Source organism: Neophocaena asiaeorientalis, unplaced genomic scaffold (assembly GCF_003031525.2).
Source record: "Neophocaena asiaeorientalis asiaeorientalis breed wild unplaced genomic scaffold, Neophocaena_asiaeorientalis_V1.1 scaffold629, whole genome shotgun sequence".
Lineage (NCBI taxonomy): Eukaryota > Metazoa > Chordata > Mammalia > Artiodactyla > Phocoenidae > Neophocaena > Neophocaena asiaeorientalis.
Window position 1 is genome coordinate 7,434,751 of NW_020175468.1, and position 19,046 is coordinate 7,453,796.

Consider the following 19,046-nt stretch of genomic DNA (forward strand, 5'->3'; position numbering starts at 1 on the left):
GGTGATGCGCTAGCGGGGCTGGCATCCCCTCCTCAGAGCTATCCCCTGAACCGACAAATTATCCTTACAGAAAGATAATTATCCAGAAATACCCCATACCCCCCACCCCGCTCACGGTGCATGCCTGCACACACACCCCGAACACAGGAGGGTTTTGGGGTCTGGCCCGTGGCCCCCTCGGCCAGAGGGACGCAGGAAGGGGGCTGCACCCCACTGGCCCTGCTGCCTCTGTTTATTTCAATAAAGCACTGTTCAGCAGCACTGCCTCATGCCTGTCCTCCCTGCCTGAGGCCTGGACTGGCACAGGGGTGGGGTTCAGGGGGGCACCCAGGCCCTGCTCTCTAATGCTGCACCCAGTCAGCCATTGGCTCAGGCTGGAGGCTGTGCTTGGCACACTGACCCATCCCTTAAATATGCTCAGTGCCTGGCACGTAAGAATCCACCCTCAGAACATTCTCAGTGCTCAGCAGGTGCCAATCTGAGCTTGCCAGATGCCAGGTTCTCAGCGTCTGTTGACCTGTCTTTGCCACACGTGACAGGCTTGGCATGCACTCATCCATGCTTGGGACATGCGAAGTGTAAGCTCACTCAGCAGGTGTATGTAAATTCACGCCTGGTGCGTGCTCTCGTGTCCAGACGTGCGAGTCCGCCCTCGGGCTACGGCAGTGGCTCAGCAGGCGCTCATCTGGCTGGGGACGTGCCGAGCGTTCAGCGCACGCTGTGCCATGCTGGCTCCGTGAGGCTCGGTTCACGCCAGCCCTCAAGGTCACACGCGCCTGCTCAGCACACGCTAGCTCACGTGCATTGGGCGCCGACGGCTCAGCGCACGCCAGCCCACGTGCTGAGCGTCCAGTACACACCAAACCACACCGGTCACATGCTGAGGGCTCAGCATGCGCGAAGGTGTCCCCACCAGAGGCCCATGCCAGCTGTCCCCTACCCGGCACCCCACCTCACACCACTCAGTCAGGCACAGGCTGTACACACAAGTTATTTACTTCTTATTATGACCTCAGGCCCTCTTTGCCCTGGAAAGTGGGGTGGGCCAGGGGGCCAGGCCCAGCATGCACCCCTACTTCTTCGGGGGCTGATCCCTCCCCCAGCTTGGCTGGGTCCTCTGCGGCCACAGCATCAGGCTGGCGGGGGCGGAGGTAGAAGCGGGAGAGCAGGGGGGGAGCCTGTGGGAGCCACGACGGGGCAGACAGAAGCGGGGGCACGGGGACAGGGATTGAGACCCGGAACACCCGCGCCCGCGGGAGCCTCGCAGGCCTGGCCTGTCCGCTGGACCGGGCCTCAGAGCAGGCGACAGGCGTTGCCCACGCTGTCGGCTGAGGTGTCAAGGTCATGGCTGTAAGGGGAGTCCCAGTCCCTCAGGAAAACGGCCTCCAGCTGGCTCCGCAGGCCACCCCGCCCGTTCTGCGTCACCAGCAGCGAGGTGCCCGCTGTCTCGGTGAAGTAGCTGCCGGACCAGTTGGAGGTTCCTACAGGGAGCGGAGGTCCAGAGAGTCAGGGCCCGTGGTGCTGCCTGGACCCCCTTCCGTCCCCCCGCCCCAGCGGCGCCCAGGACACTCACCGATGTAGGTGGCACGTTCAGTCACCATGTACTTGTTGTGGTTGACGCGGGTGTAAGGGACGCGGGCCTGGGCCTCGTCCGCAGGGACCACAAAGAGTTTCTGAGAGGGAGGGGAGATGCGGGGCTGGGTTAGAGAAGCCCCAGGGTCTGGGGTGGGGAGTGGCACCAGGTCTGCGGGACTGGGGACTCAGCTGCTTCCCTCGCGGGCCTGGGGGCCAGCACGGGTACTCGGTAAACGCCGGCTGAAAGGGAGGACCCTGTCGCCTCATAGGCCGCCTGTTCCCTCTAGAATGACTCCTATTTATCCCTTAGGTCTTACCTCAGATGTCCCCTTTTCCAGAAAGTCTTCCACGACCCCTCAGGCTGCGGCAGGAGCTTCTGCTGGGCTTCCCCATCCCAGCCCTAACCCCTCTGCCCGTGCCCTTGATTCTGGCCAATCAGGGCACAGCCCACTGTGGGTCGTCCCTGTCAGGTGACAGGTGAGCTCCACGACTGCTGTGTCCCCGGTACTGCCCCGCACAGGGGCTGATGGGTAGGTCTGGGGTAGGCGCTTACCACCTGGATGTCAAAGTGGGTGTGGTTGTCACGTAGGGCAGCCAGGGAGAGCAGGAAGGCCCGCATGGATGGCTCAGAGTGCCCCCAGCAGCTGACCAGCAGGCGCACCTTGACGCCCCGCTCATAGGCAGCCCGCCGCAGCCCGTCGTCAATGGCAGGCCAGAACCTTGGGGAGGGGGGGTGCAGGATGCGGAGGGAGGCCTCACTTCAGCTTTAGGGAGCCAGGCCTGGGGCCCGCTGCAGCTTCTGAGAAGCCCCAAGCCCCCACCTCATCTCTAGCTCCAAGCCCTGCTCCCCCCACCAATCTTCTCATTGTCTTGTCTGCTGCCCCCAGACTACCTGCTCTGAGCCCCCAGAGTCCAGTCATCGCCACTTCCTATCCCAGATCTCAAACCCCAACCCTGCCGCCCCAAACCTGAATACCCTTAGTCCTACCTCCCAAGCCCATCATCCCATATCCAGCCTACACTCCCTGCCTCCTACCTGCAGAAATCCCACATCCTGCGTCCTCTGCCTTAAGCCTCCAGTCCCCCGTCTCCACACCACCCCCCGAATATTCTCATCCTCTTCTCTGTCCCCTTCTCCTTGTCTTGACCATCCAGACCCACTCTCCCTGTCACCTCTGTCTCTCCCCATGGCATCCCCTCCCTCTGTCCCTTGGTCTTGGCCCCGTGACTGCTTTCTGGGCCCCATCGCTCTCTCTCCTGTCTCCTCTTCCACTCACGGTGGCTCCCTACCCCAACCCCTGTCCACGCGCCCAGCGGTACCTGTGCGGGTGGGAGAACTCCATGGTGGGCAGGTAGTTCATGATCGCGATGTAGATGAAACTCCGGGCATTGTCCACCGCGTTGAGCAGGGCTTTCAAGTCTGGGGTGCGGCCACTTGGACACAGTGGTGGGGGTGCACTCTGGGGGATGAGGGGACAGTCAAGACACATGTCCTTCACAGTGGACCCCTGCTACAGACAGCTTGTCACGAGCCAGGTCCTGCGGGTCTCACTAATGCTCAGCCTCCATGAAGGAGAGGGATAATTACCACGTCTTGTTTTGCAGGTGAGCAAACAGAGGCTCAGAGAGGGTAAGTGATTTGCCTAAGGTCACACAGCTGATAAATGGAGCCAGGGTTTGAACCTAGGCTGTCTGGTTCCAGAACTTATGCTCTAACCCAGTGGTTCTCGACATGAGGTCCCTGGTCAGGCAGCAACAGCATCCCCTGGAAACTTGTTAGAAATGCAAGTTCTTGGGCCTCACTGCCCATGGCACACAGAACCAAGGTGCTGGGGTGGAGCCCAGGAATCTGGCTTTCCACAAGCCCTTCTGGTGATTCTAATGCATGCTCAAGTTTGAGGACCTCTGCTCTAATCACTTTTGTCCCTGACTTACAGTCCAGCCTGATGGCACTCCTCATGTGCCCAGCCACACCAGGCCCTTCACCCAGCTCTCTCCATCCTCACAACAGGTGAGCAAACTCGAGCTCTGAAAGGGGTAGTGGTAACGGGGGAACCATTAATGTCCCGTGGGAGGTCACTGGAGCAAAGGACCCCAATGAATCGCGTCCCTCCATCCATGCCTTAGTGGGGGCCCTCCAGGATGACACTGGGCTTGGCCAGGTGACTTGCTCGGGGGGACCCAGGTTGGCCACCCCAACTAGTGAAAATACCAACAGCCAAAAACAGCGGTGCCTTGTCCAGAGTGCCAAGGGCAATAGTGGGTGCTGTCCCATAGAACTTTCCACGTTGATGGAAATGTTCTCTATCTGCACTGTCCCGTATGGCAACTGCTTGCTATGTGTGGCTGTTAAGCACTTGAAATGTGGCCAGTGTGACGGAGGAACTGAGTTTTTAACTGTAGTTCATTTTAATTGATTAAAAATGCGACATGCAGCTATACTGGACAGGCCACCCAGGGCTCGGCCTGCATGGACCCAGCCGTGCCTCTCACTAGCCCTAAGAGGTGGCAAATATTGCAATACTTATTTTCTACGTGAAACCAAGGCCTAGGGAGGTTGGGACACAGCCCAGGCCCCGAGTGAGCAGAAGTGACAGCCAGTGGTCAGGAACCCCCATCCCTACCAAGTCACTAGGCAGGGCTTGATGGGGGCCAAGAGAAGGGATGTGGCTGGGGTGTGACAGGCCCCTCTTCCCTCGGACTCACTGCCAGGTAGGCCAGAGCAGGGGTTCCGTTGAGGCAGATTTCCATGGGTGTCTCTTGATTGTAGCGGGTGTCATAAGGCCGGGGCCAGGTTGACGGGATGGAGCTGCCCGCCTGGCCCAGGTACCAGTAGGCCTCGAAGATCTTGGTCAGGTCTCGAGCTAGGCAACTGCAGTTGTACATGACCACGCCCAGCTCCTTGACCTGTGGGAGGGCAATGCTGAGCCCGGGGATGATGGCCTGGTGCCCACAGACGACATGGACACCTGCAGCCCTTACCTGTCTCCTTTCTTTCTGCCCCTTAACCGTGCCCCCACCCCCCTTCCCCCAGCTAAAGTCCTGGGATGGACATGATCTTGACTCAAGATTAAAATCTTAAGTTTTGGTGAAAATCAGTTATTCCAAAGCTCCAGGTTTCCTGAACCTTTGCGTACGCTGTTGCTTCTACCCTCCACTGAGCTCCTACTCAGTCTTAGGTCTCAGTTGACAGTTTCCGCCTCCGGGAATCCTGCCTTTACTGCCCAGCCTGTGTCAGGCATTCCGTGAGGCTCTCAGGGTCCCTTGGGCCTCCTTCATCACCCTCTCTGGTGACAAACCTGCCTCCCCATGGGACTGGAAGGACAGGCACAGGGGATGTCTCAGGGACAGCTGTGCGTTCAGCATCTCCCCGCGGGGCTGGTGAGATTAGGGGTTTGGAAAATATTTGTTGAGCAAATGATCACTGCCTAAGCTGTTCCTTTTTCCTGTCCTGTGCCAATTCCTACAGCTCCTCCAGTTATCAGATTCGTTTTCATCTCTTTTGGGAGACTTTCCTTGGTACCCCAGGTTGGGTCGCCCATCCTGGCCCTGACCCCTCCACTTGTGCTCCCGCCTCGCCACCAACTCAGACTTGACCCTTTTGGGCTGACACTGGTGACAGGCCCGTCTCCACCCTGGACCGGGGGTTCCAAGAGGTCCACCACATTCCCAGCATCAGAACAGGGCCGGGCTTAGAGCAGGCATGCAGAGAGTGAATCGTGAAGGTCAAATGGGTGGACAGGGCCTGGAATGTCCTGTAGATGCCATCGGGGATCAGAGGGGCTTCCCTGAGCAGAGCGAGGGTGGTGGAGGGCTGGATTTGGGGATGTTAGGTAGGAGGTGGGAAGGACGCCATTGCAGAGACTGGAAGAGAGGACTCTGGGGTTGAGGCGGGGCGCAGCTGGAGGCCGGGCGCCCTGTGGGGCAGGGAGCGGCCTAGAAGGGCGGTGGGCAGGGTGCAGGCAGACCTGGGTCAGGGAACGCCAGTCCATGTTGGCACTGCCGAGGTAGAAGTGGGTCTGGTCTACCACCCAGAACTTGGTGTGCAGGACGCCATGGGTCAGCTTCTGCATGTCCACCATGCGGACCTGGGCACCTGGACAGACAGGGGTGGTGGTGGTCAGGGTGCTGGCTTGGGCAGCCCCAGGCCCAGCCCACCCCCAGCTGCCCCCTAGCTCACCGCTTTGCAGCAGGGCCTGCAGATCTGCCTGGGGCTGGGGCCCACTTGGCTTGCTCACGGCAATGCGGACCTTCACACCTCGGGGTGCCAGGGTCTGTAGCTGCCGGAGGACCTCCTCGCCCTGGGAGGAGGGGAGAGCCTCTGAGGGGCTGGATGAGCCAACTCTCCAACCCCACGCAGGACCCCCCATGGAGCTGTTTTGAGATTAAGCTTCTAGATCTGATCAGGCTTTACATTAGCCGGTACACTCAGGGAAGGCTTTACACAGGTTAAGATGTTAAAACCTGTATCTGTTTTATTTTATTGATTTTTTTTGGCCACACTGTGTGGCATGCGGGATCCTAGTTCCCCGACCAGGGATTGAACCCATGCCCCCCGCAGTGGAAGTGCAGAGTCTTAACCATTGGACCACCTGGGAAGTCCCTTTATCTGTTTTAATAATTGGCACTCTGAGCCCTGCTAGGGCCTCCCTGCCACTCCTGCCCTTCACGGGACCTTCCCAAGATCCTGACTTGGAAGTATCAATGCCCGTCACAGAAGGGACCTCTGGGCACCTTGCAGGATGTTGGGGGCACAGTGCAGGCTTGGGGTCTGGGAAGGTTTGGGTGAGGCCTGATGCCAATAACATTAATAGCAACAGCCATTGATTCCCTGGTTTCTACTGTGAGCCAGGGCCCTTCTAAGCCCCTTTACATGTGAACTCACTGACTTCTCACCACTCTCACTGATGAGGCAAATCTGAGTATATCCCAAGGTGCAGATGGGGAAACTGAGCATTGGAGAAATCAATGGGGAAGCAGGATTTGAACTCAGATGGTCTGCCTCCTACGTCTGTGCTTTGTGCTTTGAACCATTCCAGTAGGAACCAGCAGGGCGTGGGAGCTCATGACTTTTTTTTTTTTTTGGCTTGTGGGATCTTAGTTCTCCAACCAGGGATTGAACCCGCGCCCTTGGCAGTGAAACTGCAGAGTCATAACCACTGGACCGCCAGGGAATTTCCAGCTCATATCATTTTTAACTGTCGTATATTTTTTCAGGCAGTGCTTAATAAACCTCATGATTTTAATACATTTTAAGCCTACCTCTGACAAAGAGTGGCAGTAAGGAAAGGGGAAAAAAAGGGACAAATTCACCATGTCTTTCGATGAAGGGCTTATCCACCTAGGCTGTTCCTTTTCAAATCTTGAAGTTTTATGTTTTTTAAGTTTGTCTGCAGACCCTAACAAGGCTATCAGAGCAAATGCTTATAAAGGGCTGACTCTGTCAGGCATTGTGCTATAACTGGCAGGAATTAGCCCGTTTCATCCTCGCAAGAGGGGAGTGCTAGATATTGCCCCATTCTACAGATGAGGAAACTGAAGACCGAGAGGTGAAGTGACCTGCCCAAGGTCACACAGCTGGGAAGTGGCAGCCTGGCTTGAGGCTGGGCTGGTACTCACTCCATGTTTCCATTTCTTTGTGTGACAGGGTCAGGGCAGCTTGTGGGTGGTGATATCTGCCAGCCTAATCCCTCGTAACCAAACCCATACCCTGACATTCAGAGGCCTCCAGATGACTGTGACAAAACGCCCCCAGTCCAGAGGGCCATGTGAAGACAGTTGCTTCCAAACACCTGTGTCCAACCCGCTGTGTGAGACATGTCCACCTGTCTCCCGGGCTATAGGGAAACCCCTTTCATCCACCTCCCCAGAGGCTCCCTCCAACCCCCAGTGTCGTTGTTGGTGAGGGTCCAGTAGAAGGAGGCAATGTCCAGGCTGCTGTGGGCACCGGCGAGCAGGCCCAGCCAGGCCTGGCTGGTGGAGGGGTTGACCGTGGAGGCATTGGGGAAGTCCAGGCCCTCGGGAATGCTCTCCACCAGCACTGCTCTGGGGTTGGGGGGAGGCAGAATCAGCCTTAGGGGGCTGGAATGTGAGTGCTCACTTGTCTGCCCACGGAGGATGGAAGACTATGTGTATTTGTGTCAGTACTCGTGATTCTCTGTGTGTCTGCATTTGTCTGTCTAGAGGTGCGGAAGGAAGGTTGTGCATGTGTCTGTGTGTGTGTGTGTGTGTGTGTGTGTGTGTGTGTGTGTGTCTGTCCACAGATGTGGATGGAAGATGCCATGTGTGTCTGTTCACAGACAGATAGATGATGATGCTGTGGCTGCCATGGCAACAGTGTGGGGGAAGGAGGTGGGCATGGAGGGAAGAACCGTGACGGTCCACTTGGGAGTCGGCGATCACCTTATTCTGTCTCGACCACTGGGTGCAGGCCCTGCTTAGTGCGTGTTGAAGTGTCCCTGGCCTGGCAGGGCCCCTCCCCCCACCATCTGAGGCGCCCACGCCCCCCTCCACTTACTCGCAAGGGTCATAGCAGGGGGCTGGGCGCTGGTTGGGCCCAAAGAGATGCAAGTCGCCGTATTCCCATAGAAACAGCTGAGTCATCAGGGCACCAAAGCCCACGACTGCCAGGATGAGGACCAGCAGGACCCAACGGGCCTTCTGTGGGGAGGAGGAGGTGATCAGCCAGCCCAAGGAGGGCAGCCCAGGCCATGGCTGAGACAGAGTGAGGGTGGCGGTGGGCTCCTACCTTTTCTGCAGCTTTCCATGCCTCGATCTCGTTCATGGGTAGTTCGTTGGAGGGCTCCTCAGCAGGCACCTTCAGCTGGGAGACAGGGATGATGGTGTGTGTGGGGGTGACAGGGCAGCTCAGTGGGGCCCCCACCCTCTGCTGGGTCCAGCCCCTCCCCACTGGGTCCCCCATCCACCTACCTCCTGGTACATCAGTTTAGGCTTCATCTTGCTGGGCAGCCAGGGGTTATACAGATTCCAGTGGGAAAGTGGGTGTGTCAGGGTCTCCAAACTGCAGGGAACAAAAGCTGGCACTGTGTGGGGTGTTCTAGGCTTTTGGGGGACATCACAGAAAGCGGATCAGCCTCGGGCTCACGGGACTCCCTGGGTCGCCTTGTCTGTGATCACGGGGGCCACTGGCACTGCGCCTGCCACCCCTAAAGGAGGAAGCTGACTGCTGGTCAGTTGGGATTTCGAAATCCCTAAGTCCAACTCCTCTGCTTTCCTCCTATTCCTCTGCGGTGCCCTCCCTGCCCCCCTTTAGTGCCCACCCTGCCCCCCCAAGCGCCCACCCTGCCCCTCATCAGCACCCACACTGCTCCCCATTAGCGCTTTCCCTTCTCTGAGCTCTAACCTATACATTCCCAAAATGACAGCTCCGGATTGGGTCAGCGGAGCCCTAAATCTTTGTGCCTGGCTTCTCCCAGCCCTGGGATTACCCAGAAGTCATTTTCCAGGTGGCTCCTTTGCTCTCACCCTCAGGTAACGACTAGACAGCTCAGGCCGGGAGCCCAAGACCATCGCGGCCTCCCCGCCAGACCCCAGCCCATCCCCGAAACCATCCTCCCCTACCCTACACCAGAGGGGCCTCGGCCTTACTCGGCAGGCGGCTGCTGCTACCTCCACGGGGCCCCAGCTTCTGCCCCGACAGGCTGAGCAGGGGCGGAGGGGCGGGGGCGGGGACCGAGGGGGCTCCGCCCACTGCAGCGGGGAGTCTGCGCAGTGAGCGCGCCGGTCCGGGCTCACCGCAGGGAGAAGGGGGGCCCGGCCGCCCAGTACAGCCAACCTGACGGGGGTGGAGGGAGAGTACATAGCTGAGCGATTGGCTTTGCTAAGGTCCACCCTAGAGCCCCCATGTGGGGTAGGGAGGCCACAGGTAAAGAGAAAAGAGACCCCCCCATCTTTTCTCGTCTGCAAACCTTGTGAATTTTTGTACCATGGGCATGTATTACCTGGTCAAAAATAAATACATAAATAAGATTAATGACTTTAAAAATTATAACATGAAATGAAATTATCAAGGCTGAAACCTTGTGAATTTTTGTACCATGGGCATGTATTACCTGGTCAAAAATAAATACATAAATAAGATTAATGACTTTAAAAATTATAACATGAAATGAAATTATCAAGGCTGAATAACATGATTTAGGAACGTAGCGATGAAATCAGCTTAGAAGACACAGCCCACGCTAAGGGAGGGGAAGAGCGGTGGGGGGGAAGGGGATGGTGGGTTTTCCCTTGGATTGTGGACTGCAGTCAGTGTTTCGTTAAAAAAAAAAAAGTCAACTGATATTTTGATAAGGATTTTAAAAATTTTGTCTCTTAAATCCAGGCTCTGGCTGGAGGGGTAAGCAAGGTTTCCCACATACCATCTCATATCTCCGAAGCAGGATTTAAGGCCACAGATGGAGAAATAAATTGGAGGTCCCCCTCCCCGCCCACCTTTCTCAATGAAAGAGGGGCAGGACCCCCTTCCCCACATCCAGGCAGGAAGTCAACAGATGCAGAGAAGGATTATTACTGAGGGGAGCAACAGCGTTGGAAGTGGTTGCCTTGACAGCGGGATTTGGGGGTGGGTCAGGATTGCTTTTTGTCGTCCGCCTATTTTCTTTTTTAAAATTGTGAAATATGAGCGACTTACAGAAAAGAAGAGAAAACATCTCTGTGCAGGTTAAAAAATAATTATAAAGCCTACACAGGTGTTGCCGCGTCCCAGGTTTTGTCACGTTTTAAAAAATTCAGGCGCATGCATTAATGTGTTTTAAAAAAAGGACGAAAAAAAGAAGGAAATTCCAAAAGGGAGCCAGGTTCTCTTCTCACCGCAATATCCTGCCTAGATCTGAAAGGATAATTTGGAAACCCCTTTCCCCCAACGTCCGATCCCAGATTGGCAAGGGTGGAAGAACACAGCTAGATCCCCTCCTATCATTGCAGGGAGCGAGCCAAACCGGGATGGGTCAAATGGATCCAGCAAGAAATGGCAACAGATCAAGGTTATTTGGAACTCCAGAGGTCACCAAGAGAAGCAGAAGATAAGTCTTGGATGGGGCTGACCGCAGGGTTGGAGGGTGGGGGGAGGGGGAGGCATGGGGTGCGAAACAAGTTTGCCTTTTATTTATTTATTTGTGAAGGACCGTGGTGAGAAATGTTTTATTTAAGAATATGGGGTTGGAACAGCAAGTGATGTGAAATTAGGGAAGCTGATAAACAAAAACAAAACTGGGCAGAGGTAGGGCGCGGAGCTGTGAGGGACCCTGCAAGGTGAGCCAGGGGAACTGGGATGGCCGGTAATAAATCAAAAATAGGAAGAAAATAGACGCATTTCATTCAGTTTGTTAGCGAGCTTTTGGCTTTCAAATTGTGCCGTGATGACAGGTCTGTAATGATGGGTTTAATTTTGACTTGTTATATTTTTATCAAAGCAATACACCTAAGGTAGCAATATTTAAAAAGAAAACTAGTCCTGAAGAGGTGGTGTAGACTGGGTTAGATTGGCGAGGCAGTTAACACTGTGGCTCCCAGAGCCAGGTGCCTGATCTTAATATGAGCCTCAGCGTGTACGTGACTGACTTCAGAGAAGTGACAGTGCATCTGTGCCCTAGTTTCCCCATCTGCAAAATGGGCACAGCAAGAATAGCACCTACTTTTTACAAGGCTGTTCATTAATTTTGCACACATTTATTGAGCACCTGTGCACCAGGTATTGTTTTAGGCACTGGGGATATCACTGTGAACAAAACTGACATGAGGAAAGACAGACAAAAAACAGTATTAAATTAAATTATATGTTAGAAGGTAATAAGTGCTATGGAGACTCAGGGAAGAGGGACAGGGGTGGGGCCGGGGTTGGGATTGCTTGCAATTTTAAATAAAGAGGTCAAGGAAGGCCTCGCAGAGAAGGGGATCCCTGAGGGAAAAAAACTTCAAGCAGAGGAGGAATGGAGCTACTGGACATCTTGGGGAAGAGTGTTCTGAGCAGAGGGAACAGCCAGTGCAAAGGCCGTGAGGCAGGAGTGTGCCTGGTGTGGATAGGGAAGAGCGAGGAGGCCAGTGTGTCTGTAGTGGAATGGCCTGTGGGAGGAGGCAGAGGAGGTAAGTCTGAGGTGACAGGACCAGATCATGCTGGGCTACCCGGACTGTGGCAAGAAGGACGGGGCCACGGGTAGGTTCTGAGCAGAGGAGGGAACATGATCTCCTTTGGGGGTTGTGGTGGGTTGAATGGGGGCCTCAGAAAAGATATGTCAGATGTGGTCATCACTCCTGGAACTTGTGAATGTGACCTTATTTGGAAAAAGGGTCTTTGTAGATGTAATTAAGTCAGTGATTTAAAGATGAGATTATTCTGGATTATCTGGGTGGGTCCTAAACCCAAGGGCAAGTATCTCTAAAAGAGACAGAAACGAGACATGACCAGGGAGGCAGCGACTGGAATGATGGGCTGCAAACCCAGGTGCACCAGGAGCCACCGGAACCTGGCGGAGGCAGGGAACAACAGAATCTCCCCTAGAGGCTCTGGAGAGAGCACGGCCCTGCTGACACCTTGATTTTGGACTTCTGGTCTCCAGAACTGTGAGAGAATAAATTTCTGTTGTTTTAAGCCACGCAGTTTGTGCTCACGTGTTACAGCAGCCCCAGGAAACGAATACAGGTTTACAGGCTCCCTCTGGCTGTGTGGGTAACTGACTGGGGTGGGCGTGTGATTTGGGGGAACACTGAGGAGGACCAAGTTTGGGGAAAAGACCAGGAATAAATTTTTAAAAAAATATCAAAAATAAATAAATAATGTGTGTCTTTTGAACATGTAAAATTTGAGATGTTTAAAATCTGAGTGGCTCCTTCGAACTCAAGGAATTCATATATATCAAGTGCAGAGAATGGGCATGTAAGAGGTTCTCAATAAATATGATTGTCTCAAGGGTCCTAACAGCCAAAAAGAAAAGAAAAAAGGCATGATTCCCTCCGCCTCCGTCCTCCCCACCCTCGGCCAGGCAAGATGCCTGCTTTTTACTGTGGGCCTTTACTCACTATTTTAAAAAATGCACATAGGCCTTCCATGGAAATTAAATTGAGGCTCAGGCTCCTAGCTGCGGAGGCCCTTCCCCAACATCCCAGTCTCCAAAAGGGGACTGTGGCCTCAGCTGGATAGGTATCCAGCACCCTCAATCCCCAGATCCCTAGGGGGAGCACGGCAGGGTGAAACTGAAGCAGGATATGGACAGCCGGGCCGACAGAGCCAGGCCAGCAAGTGCTGGCCTTCTCAGCTCACCTCCATTCCAGGGTTCCCAGGAACCTAGAACTCACCCTGGGGCTCCAGCGCAATGTCCAGGCTGGTCCTCATGCCCTGCTTCCTCGCTGGTGTAGGGGGCACCTCCACCAGCAGGTGTGCCCCCTCCCAGTGAAACGGGAGGGAAGGGGGCAGGGCACAATCTTTAAAAGAATGACACAGCTGTTGAGGGTACAGCATAAACTGGTTAGAACCAACTAGGTCCAAGGTGGCGGAAGATTTGACTTCCAGTAGACTTTGAGCCTCATTATATACATTAGCACAGGGGTCCCCAACACCCGCGCCACGGACCGCTAGCAGTCCATGGCCTGTTAGGAAGCAGGTCGCACAGCAGGAGCGGATCGGTGGGCGAGCGAGCGAAGCTTCATCTGCCGCTGCCCATCCCTCCGCCTGAACCACCCCCCACCCACCCCGCTCGTGGAAAAATTGTCTTCCACGAAACCGGTCCCTGGTGCCAAAAAGGCTGGGGACCAATGCATTTGCATATGCTAAATGACACAACCACAGGTGCCATGACAGTTCCAAGGTGACCTAAAAGCATGACAGTTCCAAGGTGACCTAAAAGACCAAAAAGTGGGCGGGGCCCAATTCCTGGCAATCTCCTCCCCTTCCCCAAGACAGTTGGAATAATCCTCCCCCCTCATTAGCCAATGAAATTACCCAGCCCGTAAAAACTACCCCATATTTCCGGACCTCTCGCCTTCCGAGACGGCCCACACTCTATGGAGTGTGTTTTTCCCAGGGCCGTTCTTGCCTTTTGAGATGAACCACATTCTGTCTATGGAATGTGTATCTCTTTAAATAAATCCACTTTTTACCTATCACTTTGTCTCTCACTGAATTCTTTCTGCGCTGAGACATAAAGAACCTAAGCTTCATTAAGTCCTGAGACCGGGTGTGTGGTTTTAGTTAAAAGAACGTGGGTTCAAAGCCCACTCTGGGGTTTGGCTGGGTTCGAGTCCCAGCCTGCGGGACTGAGTTGTGCAGTTTCACCAGCCCACAGAATATCTCCCTGTTCCCTTGGCTTGTGCCCTGCCTGACTTGGGTTGTGAACCACAGCGCACAGAAAAGGAGGAAGCAAAACCCACCCGGCTTTTGAGACACGTGTTGGCTCACAGCTCCCTGAACACCCGTGAGGGTTGGGGTGGGAGACTTGATCCCTCTTCCATAGCAGTGTTTTGGGTTGGAGGGGCCAGGGTTCAGATCCCACCCGTCACTTTCTTACTCAGTGACATCAGGCGTGGGGCTTTACTTCTCTGAGCCCTGCTGGCCTCATTCATAAAAAGGGGATCACTTGGGCTTCCCTGGTGGCGCAGTGGTTGAAAGTCTGCCTGCCGATGCAGGGGACACGGGTTCGTGCCCCGGTTCGGGAAGATCCCACATGCCGCGGAGCGGCTGGGCCCGTGAGCCATGGCCGCTGAGCCTGTGCGTCCGGAGCCTGTGCTCCGCAACGGGAGAGGCCACAACAATGAGAGGCTCCCGGACCGCAAAAAAAAAAAAAAAAAAAAAGGGGGATCACTTTATACCCATCTGAGGAGTGGTGGCTGGGGGATCTCTGAATGGTTTAAGGGGGTGCGTCTTGCAGTCCCAACCCCCTGGGTTCAGATCTCAGCTGTGTGTGTTACTGGGAGAAGAGGCTCCCTTCTCTGAACCTCACTTGCGTTCCTTGCATTCTCAGAACAACGGGTAGACTAATATACCAACCTCACGTTTGCTGGGCAGTCAGTGAAACCATCCATAGCAGGCCAGGTAGCACAGATACAAGCTGGCTGGTTAGCTGTGTCCCCTAGTACCCTGGACACACTTTTATCATAGATAAACCTATATGTGTCCCTTAAAAAGCTAAGTCTATGTCTGATTTATTCCTCTACCCACCCTGTGCCTAGCACGTTGTAACCACTCAATAAATGTTTATTGAAAACAGAAGAAGCAGTAGAATGGAAACCCTTGAGAAAAGACTTTCTTAGATGTCTCTCTAGACGTAGTGACACTCGGTGTATACACAATGTGTAAGTAGCTTGTGTTCTAAGCCCAGAGCAATAGGGTAGGTGCAGATAATGACACCTCAGCCTGAGGGTAAAATTCAAGGTCAATTCAAGGTTGATTCAAGATGTATGAAAGTGCAAAGAAGGGTGTGGGGCCAGTTATATGCTGAAGCCCACGTGAAGCACTGGACAGGCCATACCTCAGGAAACATTCACTAACCTATGGACCTTCCATTCGGTTCAAAACAGAACTGTTCTTGGGTTTAAAGGAGCTGATTTTCATTCGATTGTGCAGACCCCTTCGGACTGACTGCACAATTGTCTGTGGTCAAGTCTACAGAAAACAGAACAGAGCACTGGTTTTGTAAACTTTTTTGTTTTGTTTTTAGGAGTAGACGTTTTATTTCAAAGGACCCCCTAGAAGGTGCCCCTTCTAGGGAGAGAAGATGCTCAGTCTGAAAAAACAAATAAGTAAAAAAATACACACACAACCCCCTGTCCCCCAACACTCCATCATGAATGGCGAATACTTCTGAACTGGAACTCAAAAATCTAAGCTGTCCCATCCCTACTCAAACCCCCTCTGTGGCTCCCCATTGCCTCCAGGACCAAGTGCAACCAACTTACAATGTCCTCTTGGGCCCTACATGGACAGCCCCTGTGGACCTTCCCCACCATTACAGCTTCAGTCCCCCTTTCTGACTCCAAAGCTGTCTCCGATTCCCACCTACCCCCTGAATTTCAGCTCCGGAAGTCCCATGGCCTCCTAGACGCCTCCACCCAGGTGTCCCTAAGCCCCATACACCCACCATGTTTCCAATTGTCCTTAGGATCTCTCCCAAACCTGCTCCTCCCCCGGGTCCCCCTTTCAAGGAGAGCTGTTCTACCCATCCTTCAGGTCTCAGCCTGTGTGCTACCTTCTCCAGAAAGCCCTGACTCCCCCAGAGTCCTGGGCCTTGTCCTGGACCGCCCACAACTTATCCACATGGCCTCCCAAGTGTGTCTCCCACCCAACCCTTTTCTCTCCCCTCCATGGCCCCGAACTGGCCTCTCTCACTTGGGTCCCCACTCCAGCCACATCCTGTGGCTCCCAGCCTCCACTCAACCCTTCCAATTCCCCCTCCATCTGAGTCTGACTTGTCCACCCTCTGCTCAAAACCTTTCTGTGGTCCCCCGGTATCTGCAGAATAAAGTCTCAGCTCCTCACTGTGGCTCCCAAAGCCCTGAATGATCTCCCCTTAATAACCTCTTGGGCTTATTCTCTTACAAGCCTTATCTAGAAATTGGAGATATAGCACAGAAAAAACAAACAAACAAAAAGTCCCTAGGAAGGAAGAAATTCTTTTGAGGGAGTAAGACAGTAGATTAAATGAGCAAAGCATACAGTTGGTGCCTTGGAGAAAAATAAAACCATGAAAATGGTTGATGCCTCAGTTCAAAAAGAACAACACAACACATCTGGGGCAAAGAAGCATTATTATCTCTGTTTTTCAGATGACGAGGTAGGGCTCAGGGAAATCACTGCCCAGGTCACACGGCGTTGGTCTGTCGGCCAAGAATTTGAACCCAGAGCTCAGTTCTGTGCCAGGACACAACAGTGTCAAACCAATTCCCGAACACAGAATAAGGCAGAATGTCTTTTCCTTGCCACCCTCAGGGAGGTCTGAGCCTGTGAAAGGACAGGATGTGGGAGAGCGGGGTCTCCTTATGTTTATTGAACCAGGCACTGCTCAAAACACTTTATATATTCAATTCTAACAGCAGTGGGTTTTTTTTTAGCTCCGCTTAACAGATAAGGGAACAAAAGACCTAGAAAGGTTAAGTCACTGGCACAAAGGGACACAGCCAGGAAACGGTGGAGCCAGAATTTGAGCCCAAGCTGCCTCAGGGTCCTGAGTGTAGACAGCTGCCTCTCCTGCTGTGTAACATCTGTAGATCTGTGACGCCCTCCGTCCCTCCCCAGTAGCCTCTCAAAACCCCTACCAACATCCCTCCCCACCCCATCCCACCCCTAATCTTTGAGAGGGGCATTTGAAGCTTTCTCAAAATACAAAGGATATGCGAGTGCAGCTTTAAGAAGAGGAGTCTGGCTGTCCTTCCAACCAGGCTGCTCTTGCCAATCCATCCTTGGTAGACGTTCTCCAGCTGCTGCTGCTTCTTCATGTCACGTCATGTCACATCAGATCACATCCCTCCTCTCCTCCAAATCCTCCCATGGCTCCCACCTCACTCAGAGTAAAGCCAAAGTCTTCTCCATGGCCCATGAGACCCCAGATGATCTGCCCCCATCACCCTGCTGACTTCATTCCCCATCCCTCTCCTCCCTCACTGGTCTCCTTGCTATTCCTTAAATATTCCATGCATGCTCCTACCTCAGGACCTTTGCATTTGCTGTTCTCTCTGCCTAGAATGCCGCTCTTCCCCCAGATAGCCACGTCACTCTCTCCCCTCTTCAAGTCTTTGTTCAAATGTCACCAGATCACCCTACTTAAAACTATAATCTTTGCATCCCCCAACTCCCCCCTAACACATCATATAATCTACTTCCCTGTTTGTGTACTGTCTCTTACCCCTGATAGAATGTAAACTCCATGAGGCCAAGGATCTCTGTTTTATTCACTGATGTGTGAATGCCTAGCACAATGCTGAGCATGTAGAACATGCTTAATAAATATTTATTGAATGAATTAACTTGCATTTTCATTCCCATGTTGCAGGATGTAGCAACTGAGGCACAGAGACCTTAAGCCAGCTGCCCAAGGTCATTTAGTACTATTTAAGTACTAAATGCTAGAACCAAGATTGGAACCAGGGTGTTCCAGCCCCCAGACACACACTGTAATGGCTGTCCTACATGGCCATGCTAAGGCAAGCTGAGTGACTAAGATACTTACCTTTCCACCTGGGGATTCAGGGTTGCTGAGGTTTGACAAAGGTGTGGTGAGACCTGCCTCATCTCTCTGCACCCCCAATTCTATAAGTCAAGGAAGGGTTGGGTCTAAGCTTTCTAGAGTCTTCCTCCCACCAAGCGCTCCTCGACTCCTGCCATTGGCTAAGTGCTCTCAATTTGGGGGTGGGAAATCAGTCACTCCAACAAGGTAAGGAGATAGGGATGAAGTATTTACATGAGCAAGGTTCGTGATGGCTGATGGGTCACCCCCTCAGGTGTGGTGATGTGGCAGAGGTGAGGACAGCATAGTGATCATGATGTGGGACAGCAGGGGTTGGCTGGTGTGGCAGAGAGTATCAGGATACAGGGAATGGTGACGACACCACGGTAATGATGAGGGCAGCTGGGGGGAGGGGGAGAGCGACAATGAGGAGGGGATGAAGGTGACTGGATGAAGGTGAGGGTGAGATGATTAATAGTATTAGCTCAAATGGCCACATCAAGCTGGGCATGTCACAAGAATAAACACGCAGGATCGTCACAATCATCCCTGACGTAGGTGTCCTTGTGTGCGTTTCACAGATGAGGAAGCTGAGACTGTAAACGTGTGATTAGGTGGTCAAGGTTACCCAGATGCTTAGTGGTGGAGCCAGAATAACGGGCTCTAGTACCCGGTATGTGAGAGGGGACACGGGGAAATACCGGAGACACGAAGGGAAGAATAACAACTGTAGGGCAGGGTAGGTCCTTACGGGGAAAACTAGAAGCATTAGGCACGGACAGTGACTGTCAGAGGACGGGGAGGGATGGAGACATAAAGGATGAGGAAGATATAAGGGAAGCGTGAGCGTAACTTACGGAGATGGTGACAGGAGGCGTGCGAAGGTGACACGGGGGTATGATGACGATTTATGAGAAGGACTTCGTAAAGGAGTAATAGCAACAAAAGAGGGGTGCAGGCGATATGAGAAGGCGACACGACTTAAAGGGGGGTAACTGCGACATGTGGTGGCCATGGGGACTTAAAGGAACGAAATCTTGTTAAGGGGGTTGACGACGACCTAAGGAGGGTGATGGCGACATAAGGGGAGTGGTAACGATTTAAGCGGGATGCAACATAAGGGGAGGAATGGGGACATAAAGGGACAGAGGACGATATAAGAGGAGAGATGCATTATATTCGAAGGACGACACGAGGAGGGCAGCCGAGATGCCTCGCCCCCAGATCGCATATTACCTGCACTCCACGTCTCCCACTCCTGGACTCAGCCCCTCACGCACCTTCTAGGCTGGAGCCCCG

At 53.7% G+C, this 19,046-nt stretch overlaps 1 protein-coding gene across 1 annotated transcript; it reads right to left on the reverse strand.

Moving 5' to 3' along the window:
• Positions 1-978: 978 nt before the first annotated feature.
• Positions 979-19,034, reverse strand: PLD3 (phospholipase D family member 3). Its single transcript, XM_024768640.1, has 13 exons — positions 18,984-19,034; positions 9,184-9,370; positions 8,506-8,596; positions 8,324-8,398; positions 8,093-8,235; positions 7,460-7,620; positions 5,756-5,896; positions 5,544-5,671; positions 4,282-4,482; positions 2,896-3,035; positions 2,129-2,294; positions 1,574-1,673; positions 979-1,481 (listed from the first exon to the last, which is right to left on the reverse strand). The coding sequence occupies exons 3-13, from the start codon at positions 8,530-8,532 to the stop codon at positions 1,294-1,296; spliced, it is 1,470 nt and encodes a 489-aa protein (XP_024624408.1). The 5' UTR covers positions 8,533-8,596; positions 9,184-9,370; positions 18,984-19,034; the 3' UTR covers positions 979-1,293.
• Between the last annotated feature and the right edge of the window lie 12 nt (positions 19,035-19,046).

Bases quoted from the DNA above. Each gene is read 5' to 3' on its own strand.
- PLD3 (XM_024768640.1), bottom strand. From the start codon at position 8,532: ATGAAGCCTAAACTGATGTACCAGGAG. The intron at 5,672-5,755 runs GTGAGCTAGGGG...CTGTCTGTCCAG, and splicing joins GCAGGCCCTGCTGCAAAGCG to GTGCCCAGGTCCGCATGGTG. The intron at 2,295-2,895 runs GTACCGCTGGGC...CCCCTCCCCAAG, and splicing joins GAGTTCTCCCACCCGCACAG to GTTCTGGCCTGCCATTGACG.